Below are 14,272 nucleotides of genomic sequence, written 5' to 3' on the forward strand. Positions count from 1 at the left end.
TACTTCATTCATATTCTACTAGTGTGAAAGTGGAGGAGCAGGTGCATCAAGTGTGAGGTTTCCCTAAAAGTGGTATGTTTTCATGCTATTGCATCTAAGAGCTTTATTTAAAGGCTGAGGCCTTCGGCCCTTCTAAGGGGCAGACGGAGATTGTTAATTGTAATTATTTTATACTAGTGTAAAAATGGAAGAGCCTTTGCATCAAGTGTTGTTTTTTTATGATATACAAGGCAAACGAGCAGACGAATTGCCTGATAGTAAGCGATTACCGTTACCCATGGACACCGGTAACATCAGACGGGTTGCAAGTGCATTGTCAGCCTTTAAGACAAGAGCGTACTCGTACGTTTTTGCCTTGAAGGTTTGAAGGTCGTATCGATCTAAAAATACCGCGGGTGATAGTTTATTCCCCACCCAAAGTTTATATTAGCTGTATGAGTTAGAAAGTCTCTGGAGAAACGCTCAGTTGAGGACTGCCAACTATCTAAATAAGTAACGAAGCGGCAGGGATTGATTCCTTGGAGCACTCCCCGTTAATTCCGAAAAAGTAGTGTTTATTTATTACATTTTTTAGATGTAAGTACCTAAACCTACAGGTAGGTCAAGAACTAATAAATATATCCGTTAAACCTTTGCGATTGTCAGATATCCTTCAAAATTACAGATAAAATGATTTGCTATTGCAAATTAATTTCCGCCTGCGCCACCATTGATATAACTTCATTAATCACTGTTATTACTAATTTTAGATCATTGATAAAGATGTTATCATTTGTAATGTCAGTGCGAATAGCCTTGCCGTTTGACAATCGATTATAAATACTGTAATAGTTATTGATCACTGTACTGGGCTGTTTATGGCGATTATATTCTGTTAAGCTGAATCTGATCTATAATTATATAATACTAGCTTTTGCCCGCGACTTCGTCTGCGCGGACTTAGTAACAGCAGTAAGCAGTAAGTATAGCGCCTGGAAAAATTCTCATAGCAATCTAAATTTGAGCATATTATGCACACAAATTAGCAGGCACTTCGTTAATTATCTCAATTCCACCCCGCTTTTTACTTTCTTAAGGGATGATTTTCGGGATAAAAACTATCCTATGTCCTTCTCAAGGACCAACCTATCTCTATGCCAAATTTCATCTAAATCGGTTCAGCGGTTTAAGCGTGAAGAGGGAACACACACACAGACAGACAGACAGACAGACAGACTTTCGCATTTATAATATTAGTATGGATAGTATGGAAGTATGGATATATTTTCCACGCCCTCTTTTATTAGGTCATGAGCTTATGAGTCAAAGCTACTTAACTCGATAACTAAACTATATACAACAATTAGAACCCTATTTTTTTTATTTGCTGTAATTACATTAACTCTCCATGCTAACTTTGCACAAACTTGGAATTAATCGTGATATTCCTAGGCATATCATGAAACGCCGCCATTTCATGATCTGACTAGCGACTACCAGCCAAGTCAAATGCAGGGGCGATTTTAAATTTCACTTTTAAGACATAATAATTATATGTGACGTTTTCAACCAAAAGGTACCACATTGTCGCTTGTCGATAAGGTTGATTTCAAATCGAAGCTATATGTAAATAGCGCCTTATTGACAACCGATAATAAGTACCCACCCCATTTTACCGGTACTTAACTTAGCACTTGTCATGTAGCGTGGTCCAAATCTACCATACTATGGCGGATTCTCATTGATTCGTCATCCACAAACATTGTATGCTGAGAATAAACACATAATAGTGACCCAGTGCTCCAGAAATCTAGTTTTAACAGTTTAGAAATTTTTAAGAATATAGCTTTATAAAAATTACGATAACAATCGTTTTGAGTTTCCGAGCTTATTGTTTAATTTAGCTTTACAATAGGTTAAGATAATTATGAATCACATCAGTGATTAAGGCGGTTCCCTGAGCCAGAAGGCGAAAAATCTCCTTATATGATCATGTTTTTCTAAGAGGCGTTGATATTCGTAGACGTGGAAAAAATATATGTAGTTCTTGACTATACTATCTTTAACAACATAGCTTCCGATACACGAATTATGACACTTCGCTCGATACAATTAATTCCCAAAGTAACCTCTAACTCGGACTTTTAATCCTACTTTACTCGGTTATTTATTATGTGATACTATAAACAAAAAAAGAAGAAAAAACAATCTTAACATAATTAGTAATTTCATAGCTTTAGAATTTTGATATTGTAAGGTAACGTTTTTAAAATAAATAAAAACCGACAAAATTCGATCAAAATTGACACTTGGCGCGTATGTTCTTTCCCGTTCTTTCTTGCGAAATGTGACAAAGACAGCGGCAAACCGATGGAACGGCCTTAAGTCATTATAGAAGCTTTGTAGCCTAAATATACGAGCCATGTTTGATTATCACACACTCACTCTCTCTCTCAAAACGTGTAGACGTTACACCTAGCTGCAAAAGTGCATGGCCACTTTATACAGAAATATTTTTAATCGTTCCTTAAAAAAATCCTTTAAAATATTCTGATTGGCTTAGCTGAATGCAGTTTTTAGGTTAGGTTTGTATTTTTTGCTGATCGTATAAATAAATGGTACCTACCATTTTTAAACTCCATATATACTCTTTTTAGAGTTCCGTACCCAAAGGGTATAAAAAAAACGGGACCCTATTACTAAGACTCCGCTGTCCGCCTGTCCGTCTGTCCGTCTGTCTCTCTGTTTGTCACCAGGCTGTATCTCATGAACCGTGATAGCTAGACAGTTGAAATTTTCACAGATTGTGTATTTCTGTTGCCGTATAACAAATACTAAAAAGTACGGAACCCTTGGTGGGCGAGTCCGACTCGCACTTGTCCGTTTTTTTAAGTATATACCGGTACCATTAATACCCACACGGTTCTTCCTTGAGAAAACCTTAGAAGGGAGTTCAATCTACAGCCGAAACGCTGAAAGTAAAAAATTGTAATACAAAATGTTGTTGTTGTTCGAATTTAAACTATAAACTGTCGCAAGTCATACTAACATAAAGCTAATAATATGTCGCGCAAGTAATTAGTAATGAAAAATACGTGAATTTATCTTAATGTTGCTGTTGGTGTACAAAATGTCATTGACCTATCTAAAAAAAACCGGCCAAGTGCGAGTCGGACTCGCGCACCGAGGGTTCCGTACTTTTTAGTATTTGTTGTTATAGCGGCAACAGAAATACATCATCTGTGAAAATTTCAACTGTCTAGCTATCACGGTTCATGAGATACAGCCTGGTGATAGACAGATAGACGGACAGCGGAGTCTTACTGTCTTAGTAATAGGGTTTTTACCCTACCCTTTACGTACGGAACCCTAACAAAACAAATCTCCTCCTTACGCAGTCCGCAAACAGGTGCTGCTAACGGGGATCCACACCAATCGAAAGCGAGAGTCGGCCTTGAAAGGTCTTCCGGTTTTGATATCGGCGCCGGCGCATGGCCCTCGGTCGACGATGCTAAAGTTATCTTATGAGGACATGTACGAATAAGAGTTGTTATACTTCACGCGTCGAATGATTGATCCATATGCTTTTGGATAGGCTTTATTTAAAAATAATTTAATAAATATGTTTTTTACCGTATTTTTAGGGTTCCGTACCTGAAAAGGAAAAAAACGGAACCCTTATAGGATCACTCGTGCTTCTGTCTGTCTGTCCGTCTGTCACAGTCTATTTTCTCCGAAACTACTGGACCAATTAAGTTGAAATTTGGTACACATATGTAAGTTTGTGACCCAAATACGGACATGTAACGTAAACAAATTAATTTTAAACATGGGGCCACTTTTGGGGGGGTAAATGAGAAAATTAAAAAATAAAGTTTTTCAAACCATATTTTATTACATATCAAATAAAAGAGCTCATTGTGAGAATCTTACATATATTTTTTTTATAATTTTACGATAAACAGTCTAGAAGTTATTCAAGAAAATAGACAAAAAAATGACCATTCCCCTCCCTTTATCTCCGAAACTACTGGGTCTAAAATTATGAAAAAAAATTAAAAATAGATCTTTACCTATAGATCACAGGAAAACCTATTAGAAATGTGCAGTCAAGCGTGAGTCGGACTTATTTACTTAGTTTTTGATCCGACCCCTACGGGTTTTTTAATACTTTGTTTAAATTGTGTAATGTACGGAACCCTTGGAACGCGAGTCCGACTCGCACTTGGCCGGTTTTTATTACTTAGAGCCACCCCACGCTAGCGTCTTTTGAGCGTTGACGTATAGTCAGCGCTATGGAAAAGGGCGTGTCGCTGCGCAGTTGCGTTGCAGACGCTCAGGAGTCGCTGGCCCTAAATGTTACATTTATCTTCTTCTTCAACCTATCGTTTTTCCGGTCTAGCGCCAGTCCGCTTTCATACTAAATCTTCTCCACTTTGCCCGGTCTTCGGCATCCTCAGGTGTGAGATTGATCTCTTCCATTACATTTCTAAATAAATTAATATAAAAATGAACTGACATAGAGACCATCATTGGACGCGCGAGGTATTTATCGAATCAATAAGATAGTGAAGATCTTCATTCTACAATGATATTGGGATGTTGCGTTTTGGACATGTCCAAATAAGATTAAAGAGTTTATTTGATTGTGAACTTGGACTACAATCGGAAATGCTATTGTGATCTGAACTGATTGTGTTGTTGTTTGAACATGATCAAATAAGATTAAATCATTCATTCAGATTCAAGATGGCTAACCTAATTGTACAAGACCATTCGACAATGGTATTGTGATCTTGACTCGTATTTTAGACATGGCCAAATGAGATAATTCATGGTTGAACTTGGCCTTCATATGACAGGTTATGTGATCATACGCTGTCCATCTTCAAAAGGGCATGGAAGTCCGTATGTCCAATTGAGATCGAAGATTAATCATGTAATAGCGAATAGCCTTCATTCAATAATTTGGGTAGTAGAATGTAAAATGAAATCACATTGAAATAAGGTCTGTTTTTTTATTCCGTACACTAAAATGACGTTTCATGTGTAAGACATGACATTTCTTAGTACCACATGAAATGTCATTTTAGTCTACGGAATAAAAAAACAGGATATAGGTTGGCGAGAAGAAATCGTTACAGATCTGCTACCGTGGAGGTTTTTAATTTCATTGTAAAAAAAGTGAGTAGGTTTATACACGTGCGTATTTAGTAGTTGATACAGGCGCAGAAATTCACCGAGTTATCTGTATTTTTTTTATATTTTTTATTTATTGAATAAGGAAACAAATTACAGTTTGTTAGATTATTACAAGACCCATCGTAGGCAAAACCTTATGGAGGATGGAGGTTTGTGTGCCGATGGGGAGTTCGAGAATAACATAAAGAAAAACAATATTATATCCTATATCTTATCATAAGTATGATTCTTAGTATACATAGCTTGTGTCGTTAGTTTTTAATAAGTGCATTTTAAAGACTTTTTTTATATGTTTACCATTTAAATATTTAGCACAAACAACTTCTGGCAGATCATTCAATATTTTAGGTAATATATATGTGTACAGCCTAGTGTGTAATAATCATTCTCACATTAGTTCATGTGGGTAAAATTAAGCCTTAATATTTATAAAACTATTTTGTACGTTTGTAGGTAAGTATTTAATATTGAGTCGGAAATCGTCCGAGATCGCTTGTTTCAATGTCGAACAGTGCCGTGGCGCCAGTATCTGAACTTGGCACTGTCATGAATTGCCCGTTAAAGTTCTTTATAGCTTCGCTAATTTGAAGGCACTTCGTTTATGAACACTTGAGTTTGGTTTGTTTACGCAAAATGTTCGTCATTTGTACAGTCACCATCAGATATATCGGAGCGGCCAAGGTGCTCACAAATATCTGAACACACCTCTATTGTCAAGGCGCTAGGTGCGTGTTCAGATATTTTTGAGCACCTCGGCCGCTCCGATATATCTGATGGCGACTGTACAATCTTGCAATAAAGTTTACGTAAAGGAGTTTCAATACAAGAGGCCCGTTTTTAGGGTTCCGTACCCAAAGGGTAGAAACGGGACCCTATTACTAAAACTTCGCTGCCTGTCTGTCTGTCCGTCTGTCACCAGGCTGTGTATCTCACGAACCGCTAGACAGTTGAAATTTTACAAATACAAAAATACAAAAAACAGAATAAAATAATGATTTAAGCGGGGCTCCCATACAACAAACGTGTTTTTTTTTGCGTAATGGTACGGAACCCTTCGTGCGCGAGCCCGTCTCGCACTTGGCCGGTTTTTCATTACACTTAAGTGTAAATTGCGAATCTGAAACTAACTAGCTGTCGTTAAAAATTATCGTGAAATGCAATGGAAACCGATTATTTGTGTTGTTGTTGAAAAGGTTAAGAACATGTATGTCTGTATGTAAGTTTACTTACTTACTGCTGTGGCGCGACGACCCGAAGTGGATCTTGGCCTCCGACACCAAAGAACGCCATGCTACTCTGTCCAAAGCCGTTTCTGTCCAGTCGACGGCGCCGAGTTCGCTGAGGTCTTTCTGCACTTCGTCTCTCCAGCGGTACCTAGGGCATCCAGACGGTCTTCGGCCACTTGGTACTCCAGAGTACGCCCTCCAGACTGCCAGAATGGTATTGTACCTATTTACCATGAACCATGACTCTCCTAAAGAAATTGTATTGCAACCTTTCATTATAATCATGTATTAAATACAGTATGAGTCATAAAAATATGTACCAACGTTCGCAGATGAATTAATCGATCAGTTCCGATCGCGAGCTCAGTGTCATGTCGCAAGCGCAGCTGCGTTACTAATGGAACTCGATTCGTACTCGCCTTATTGATTCGATCACGCTTACGAGTTTTTTACACCTTGATAATTCTAATTCAAAATTCAAAATAAGTACTTATGTACCCATGCCACATGTTTAACAAGTCAATACAACAATTTGAACAAGTTTTGAGAACAAATCAAATTATTTTATTAACCACTGGAGGGCTTCGTCACTTTTTCTTTAATATATGACATCTATTACAGTTTTTAATCAATACAACATTTAATGTTGTTTTGACTTGTGAAAGAACCCTTGAGGCCTTACAGAAATGTAAGTAGGCCATAAGGCCATGAGGCATGGGTATATAAGTACTTATTTTGAATTTTGAATTAGAATTATCAAGGTGTAAAAAGCTCGTAAGCGAGATATTTACAGTGACAACATTTAAATACAACAGCCAATGCCTGGATAAACAATACATTATAATAACATTAACATAAATAATTACTACAATATAACAAAGATGTATAGTCACCATGGTTAAAAAATAATTAATTTTGGATATGTAAAAGGTCCCCAAAGATGGAAGCAATCGACGACATAATTAGCCGAGCTTGCGTGAGAAAAAGGTTACAATACAAATAGCTGGTTGGAAAACTGCCTTACTCGTACAAGTATGTGGAGTTCAAGCTTAAATCCTGAAGGGGTGTCAAGCCAGGAAACTAGAAGGGAACAATAGTTATTTGTGCAACAAGAGATCAAAGTTGGTTTTTCTTGCGAGTGTTTATATTGAGTCCCGAGAAAGCGAAAGATTGAATCTTGAGCGTAGCGAGGGACTCAAAAATACGAGATGTAAAATAACTTTGCTCTCGTGTTGCACACATAATTTTTCACCTCAGTAGTGAGAACGTATTAAAGGTTAAAATGTAATTCGAATTACACAGAATAATACAGAGAAACAAAAAAAAACAAAAAAGTAAATAATTGTAATAAAAGTATGAATTGGCAGTTCATGCCCTTCAACAACAACTAAATTAAAAAGCCACTTTGTTTCACTGAAAGTCGCACTTTCCTCACTCCAGGGAGTCACGAAAGTAGGCTTGTTCGAGCTGCTGAGGTGAAAAATATATGGCGTGCCGCGCGTAACTTGCGGCGGAAGAAATAATTACCTTTTAGCTTAATTACTCCGAAAATATATAGTGTAAAAGGAAGGTAATATAATAACGGTCAGGTTTTTCAGCAATATCACCAGCTAATTGATACTAAAATTATACAACTGTATTATGCAGGGAACTATAATACAGTTGTAAATACAGTAAGTAAAAATTAGACATTATTTCGTGATTTTTATCTATTTAGACAACTATTTTTTTAACGTTTTGGTTAGAGCCTGCCCTTGCAAATATTAGTCTACTTTCCGTGTCTTTCTTCATGGAATTTACCCCTGATTAAAATGGATAAAAATGAAATATAAAAACTACAATTTAGCATTAGCTCTTCGAGTGACAGTAGTAACGCACCCGGGGCATGAGCATAATGATTCATCTCGACGGGATTAGTGTTTTAACAGTTATTAATGGCTTCATACGCGATGTGGGCCCAACGGTGGGCGCGTGGGCATGGGTACAGTCAGCGTTCTAAATAATGTATGTAATTGTAAACTAAATTAGTTTTGTGTCAAGCAGAAACGTCTGTAAACGCTCTCGAAGTCTCGGTAGCTCAGTTGGCAGCGCGATGGTCAAGTGATGAAGTCTCGCCCGAAATAATGAATTTTACCATTTTTCATTTATTTCTAAGCAATTATGCTAACACTAAATAACGTATATGTTACCGTAAAAACCCCCTTTTAGTAAAAACGCGTTTTCTCTAGTTAAAATTAGTTTTCCGTAAGGCCTTGGTGTAAATTAGTTTTAACTGGGATTTTATAGTCAAAACAAGTTTTCGGAAATGTACCTTGGTCAATATGTAACAGAAACGTATAAATTAATTATAGAAATAAATTAAAGAAGTAATTGAGCGTTTCTTTTTTTTGCCATTTTTTATGTGTCCTTTTTGGCCACTTTTGTGTTATTTCTAGTCAGGACCACGAGCTCTTTCGATCCTAATGGGATACAAAAATGACCCAAGGTTTTTTCCTATTGTGTTACCTTTTCCCCATATACTTTATATGGCGGTAACAAAAAGGAAAGTTTGAAAAATGTATGGAAATTTTAGGACACATTTTTCTCCTATAAGGATGAAAAGGGCTCATGATCCTGACTAGAAATAACTCCAAAGTGGCAAAAAAGGTCACAAAAAATAGCAAAAAAAAAGAAACGCTCAAGATAAGTTTTAGTTTATTTAAATGCAAAACACATCGTCTTGAGTTACTTCTACATTTTATAATGATAAGTGCTGCTTTGCAATATTAATTAAAATACATATTTATGACGTCCATTACAAGATCTAAGGCGCCAATCGTAATATACATTCACACAAAGGTACTAATGAGGTTATACATATGCAATCTACACGTGAATAATATACAGCAGGACCCCATTCAGATTTACAAACTTGGTAGGACACTGAACTGGTTTTGACACGACCTTGACGATTGTCTTGGTTATTGGCGTGCATCTCACACGATTTCGCTTCATTTCGCATACACCAAAATTAGATCAAAACCGTAACATGTTGTTGAATCTGAATCGGGCTCTAGAGCTCATCAGGCCCTTTAGTAATGTCTATTAAAATATATAATAAACTCCCGGACTCTATTAAATAAGAAGAAAATGATAATATATGTATAAATAAAATTAAACAGTTATTATTAGATAAGTCATATTACACTCTAAGCGAATTTTTTAATGACATATTATAATTCAATAATATCTATAGATTATTTGTTCTTGTTAATATAATACTTAATGTTTTGAATAATAAATGACAAATGACATTGCAATTCAAAACTTTCGACACGAAGAGTTTATTTTTGACATTTTAATTCTTATTTTTACATTTGCTTAAAATGATTGTATGTTAAAATTAATCAAAAATTCTCCTCTCCTTGGAATTGTAAATTATAGTTATAGTTGTAGTTATAGTATATTGCAGTGCCCAACAGGGTTCACAAAGACCTAGCTTATAAGTTTACCACCTGTACAATTACTTTGTGAATTTGCAATAAAATATTGAGTATTGAGATTAAGCGGGCGTCGTTATTTTGAAAATTGTTTATATGGCAACAATGGTGCCTATTAAATAAGCTGTCAGTTGCAAGCTATCTTTTCATTTCATAGTAATTTTATTGCAAAGGAAAGTTTTTTTTTTATTTCTGCATTTTTATGCTCTTTTATCAGAGGAGAAAAAAGTATTGACTATGATAAAAAGTCGGGCAATCGTGGGTGGACTGAAATGTTAAAACATTCGAACATTTCGTAAAGACTTAACTTAACTTAAGTACTAATAATCGCTAAGCTCGCTAAGATCGGTAAACATTATTCGTAGATGGCCCTTCGACGACAGGAACCTTTTTTGTCGGGAATATGACAATGGCATACTTATCTTATTCCTCAGAAATTAGTTTATGTAAATAAATTTATGTTTATTATATTCCTCTTATTTATTATAAACCTATCTTTACATACAAACGCAATGTGATATTTCACATCAAACACTGGGTACACAACTTTATGATAATGTAGGTAATAACCATGCGGCATTTGCACTTTACATAGAATCCGCCGCTGCGCTCACGTTACCTCATTGGTACTCATTACGTGCGTGGCATTTTAAGGTAATAATGTTTATAGCGTATTTAGACATCGTGTTTTGTAGTTATATTAATTTAAGTACGGTTTTATTGATCACTTGGGCAAGAAGTTCCATTTCCATATGATTAGCTTTTATTTGCCTACTTTAAGAGATATTCTCATTTCGTATTGCGATTTTGCGATATCATGGCTTTTATGAAATGATGGTGATATTTTTAATAACTACTACGTAAGAACCTCGTATATACTTTATTTTATGAAGAAGTTTTGGAACATTCTGTGATCACTATGACAGTAAAAACGTGTTATCCCACCAAAAACATAAATGTGAAATGAGAGCCAAGATCAACATTAAAAATATGCGTCGTTCTTGACTTCGCCGTCAAAAGAATTGAGATCTATTATGAGTGCCAAGTTCTATTCCACTTGGGCTGTATGTAATTAAAGTTCAGGAAATTGACTTGGATAGTTTTTACGTACACTCGTACAGGCTAAATAATATTTGTAAGTTACTTTTCTAAAATTTTGTATGTTGGTTGGTGGTTGGTTGTAGTTGGTTGGTTCAATCCTGTTATGCCGTATAAAGCAGAGAAATGATTAAATTAATATGAATATGAATATGAAATCGTTCTCGAAAAAATGCAAAAAATGAAAAATTCTATGAGGATTTTTATTATACATAGACAAGAGTTTAAGTGATATAATATGTACTCGAGTGCCTCTATCTGAAGTGTTAGATAAGATTAGATATATTTATTTCTTAAATAATAAGACAGACAGTATTTTACACAAAATGATAAAGCAAAGACTTTCACTAATAGATTGTCAATTTAACATTAGAACAGAAATAAAATAAAAGCACAGCTATATTGTTACTATGATCCTGCATTTAATACAAAATATAAAAACTATTTCAAACAAATGAACTTGTTTTCGCTCTTTGCTTCCAAACCTCTGATGGCTCTGATGCACAGCAAACTACTTAATCGATGAATTTACGACTGAATGTAATTGAAATAGACTAAACGCAATTTTTCTCCATTATTAGCTGATTGCTTGTCGCCGACATTCTTTCCAGTCTGTTGATCAATGATTGAAAATTCTTGATTATTGAAAATTCTTTTGAAAACCAGTTTAAATTTTAACTCAGATTCCACATACTGGTTAAGTACTTCGAGGCCAAGACATGTTGGTGATTTGAATTGAGAATTAGATAGATGCGTGCTAGTAGAGATATCAGATGATATTTATCGATATCTCATGTTTCCCGGTAGAAAGTGATCAATGCATAATCATTTTACTGCGAAATTGCTAATTGTATGGCTGCTTTGTAGAATATAAACGAACACTATTTTATAATTACGCATAAATAGGTATCTCCTCAAGATAATCGATTGCTTATCTTTTATTCCGTAAACACTTACGTTTTTTTACTTACCTTCCTTACGTCTTTTACCTTCATGTTTCTTTAAATCCATATTTTATTTTTAGGAATGGGATATTTCATTAGAAAGAGCCCATTAAAAATGCATAAAATTATCCTTTTTGAAGAGCCTGTTTAAAAAATCTTGGTTTTCATTATATAGCTGTTTTAGCAAGTATAGAAATCAAAACTAACAATTGGTTTTCTCTTGTTCCAGCACGCCAACGCTGTCCGTGACTCGGCCCGCCTGATCCTCGACTCTCCAGCCCCAGAATCCGATGATGCCCTCACCCTAGCCAAGGCCCTTCGCTCCAGACCCCCAGTCAACATGCTACCTGCCGCAAAAGCTGGCACTTTCTTCGCAAGGGACAACCTTTCAAACTTTATAGATTGGTGTAGGAGAGCACTTGGGATTTTGGAGTGTCTTCTCTTTGAAACTGACGATTTATGCTTGAGAAAAAATGAAAAGCACGTAGTTTTATGTCTCTTGGAAGTAGCGAGGAAAGGAGCGGTTTTAGGAATGCCGGCTCCGCTGCTTGTTCAAATGGAGAAGCAGATAGAGAGAGAACTAGCTGGGGAAGAACTTAGACCGGATGATAATGCGCTGGGATTGGTTCCCGTTGGTCCGCAGCCTCAGCTGGTAACCAATGACTTGAGGAGTTTGGATGAGAGGGTGAGGGATTTGGTGGAGAGGTGCTCGTGTCCAACGCAGTTCCCGATGGTGAGGGTGTCGGAGGGGAAGTACAGGATTGGGGATACGAGGCTGCTGATCTTCGTCAGGGTGAGTTTACTAATTTATATTTTAGAAATATTTATTATTAGATTTTTCTACCTGAGATAGAGGATTTTCCTAGTTCAGGTAGAACTGGTAGAAGTCATTGAAAAGACGTACTTTATAACATAATTCTTAACCTAATGTTAAATATATGAGTATGTTTTTCTAAATAAAGACGTATTATTATTATTTATTTATTTATATTATATGAATTTGCGAATTAATGCTCGAATAATAATAAACTTTATTTATTTCAAGTAACATGACTCATAAAATTTGTTAGTTTACAATATTAATTCTTATCATTAATGTTAGTACATAATTAATAAGTTACACAAAATATGGGCTGCAAGAAACATGCATCTCACAGCAGTGCCTCAAGTATGGACAGTCAAACCTGTCCGCAATAGAGCGCAGGATGGGGTTGGGGCTGGCCCGCACCCGGCGCAAAGGGATGAGCATCGCTTGCGTATGGTCGCGTAAAAGCAATCCATACGCGCCATCGAATGCTATTGATTAAACAGCTAACGTACATAACTCAGATGTGATATTAGATGACGGCAGTGTTCATATATTTTCTATGAAATCACGGAAACAAGCATTTTTTCCCAAGAATATTGTTACAATAATAATCATATAAACAGTCTGTCTTAGAAGCCCCTACCCATATCTCTTAATTGGGACTTTTGTCTCTTGAACCCTCTAAATATACTTTCAATATTGAAGTATTTTTTTAACAAGCAATTTCTAATATAATTTAACTAAAGTTAACTTAAGTTTTCCTTGAAAAACAGAAAAGAAAAATACTTTACTTTACATTTTCAATAGAAATAGGTGTCGTTAATATAAGTTTATTTTAAGTTTACGCAATAGCTATTTCTCGTGCGTGAAAGTAAATGGTAAATTCCATTAAAATCCAATTTCAATTACATACATTTCGCTATTTTATGTATAGTAAGTATGAGATTACCAAAGACACATAAATACTTCTGCAACATCACGCTATACCTAAGCTTTATCCTAACAGTTAGGTATCCTGATATTCTAATTACAAGCATAATATATTAGGTTCTTACTGTTTTATTTATGTATCACTTAAGTTACGAGTACAACATTCCTCGCCACTTACGTTTCTGTTTATGTAAGTGCTTTGTTTCCTGATTTAATCTGATGATATATGTGCGCTTTGATCTACATAAACATTTATTTGTTGATGAAGTAAATACACCACTTCATAAATTGTGGAGATCAAATCGAGTAAACTACTTGAGCCCGATTCAGATTAGATATCTTGTAACTGTTTTGATCTTATTTGGAAGCGCCAATCACCAATCAATCGTCACGGTCGTATCAAAACCAGTTGAAAACCATAACAAATTGTTAAATTAAAATCGACCTCCATGTAGATAAATACGTAATTTATATACAGAATGAACCTTCTTATTGTATTGGTCGGTGCATAATATGATCTTGAATATACATTAACAATTTGCATGTTATGTGCATATCGATGATAATCGAATTAAAATTCAATAAAGTACCAATTTGAGTCCCTCG

General features: G+C 35.5%; 1 protein-coding gene across 1 annotated transcript in view; it reads left to right on the forward strand.

Moving 5' to 3' along the window:
- Window positions 1-14,272, forward strand: part of LOC134749909 (GAS2-like protein pickled eggs) — a 141,057-nt gene that overhangs the window by 109,410 nt on the left and 17,375 nt on the right. The window contains exon 3 of the mRNA XM_063684918.1: window positions 12,158-12,721. Within this exon, the coding sequence (XP_063540988.1) occupies window positions 12,158-12,721 (564 nt within the window). The remainder of the gene's footprint in view (window positions 1-12,157; window positions 12,722-14,272) is intronic.

The sequence above is a fragment of the Cydia strobilella genome, chromosome 19 (genome assembly GCF_947568885.1).
Source record: "Cydia strobilella chromosome 19, ilCydStro3.1, whole genome shotgun sequence".
Taxonomy (NCBI): Eukaryota; Metazoa; Arthropoda; class Insecta; order Lepidoptera; family Tortricidae; genus Cydia; species Cydia strobilella.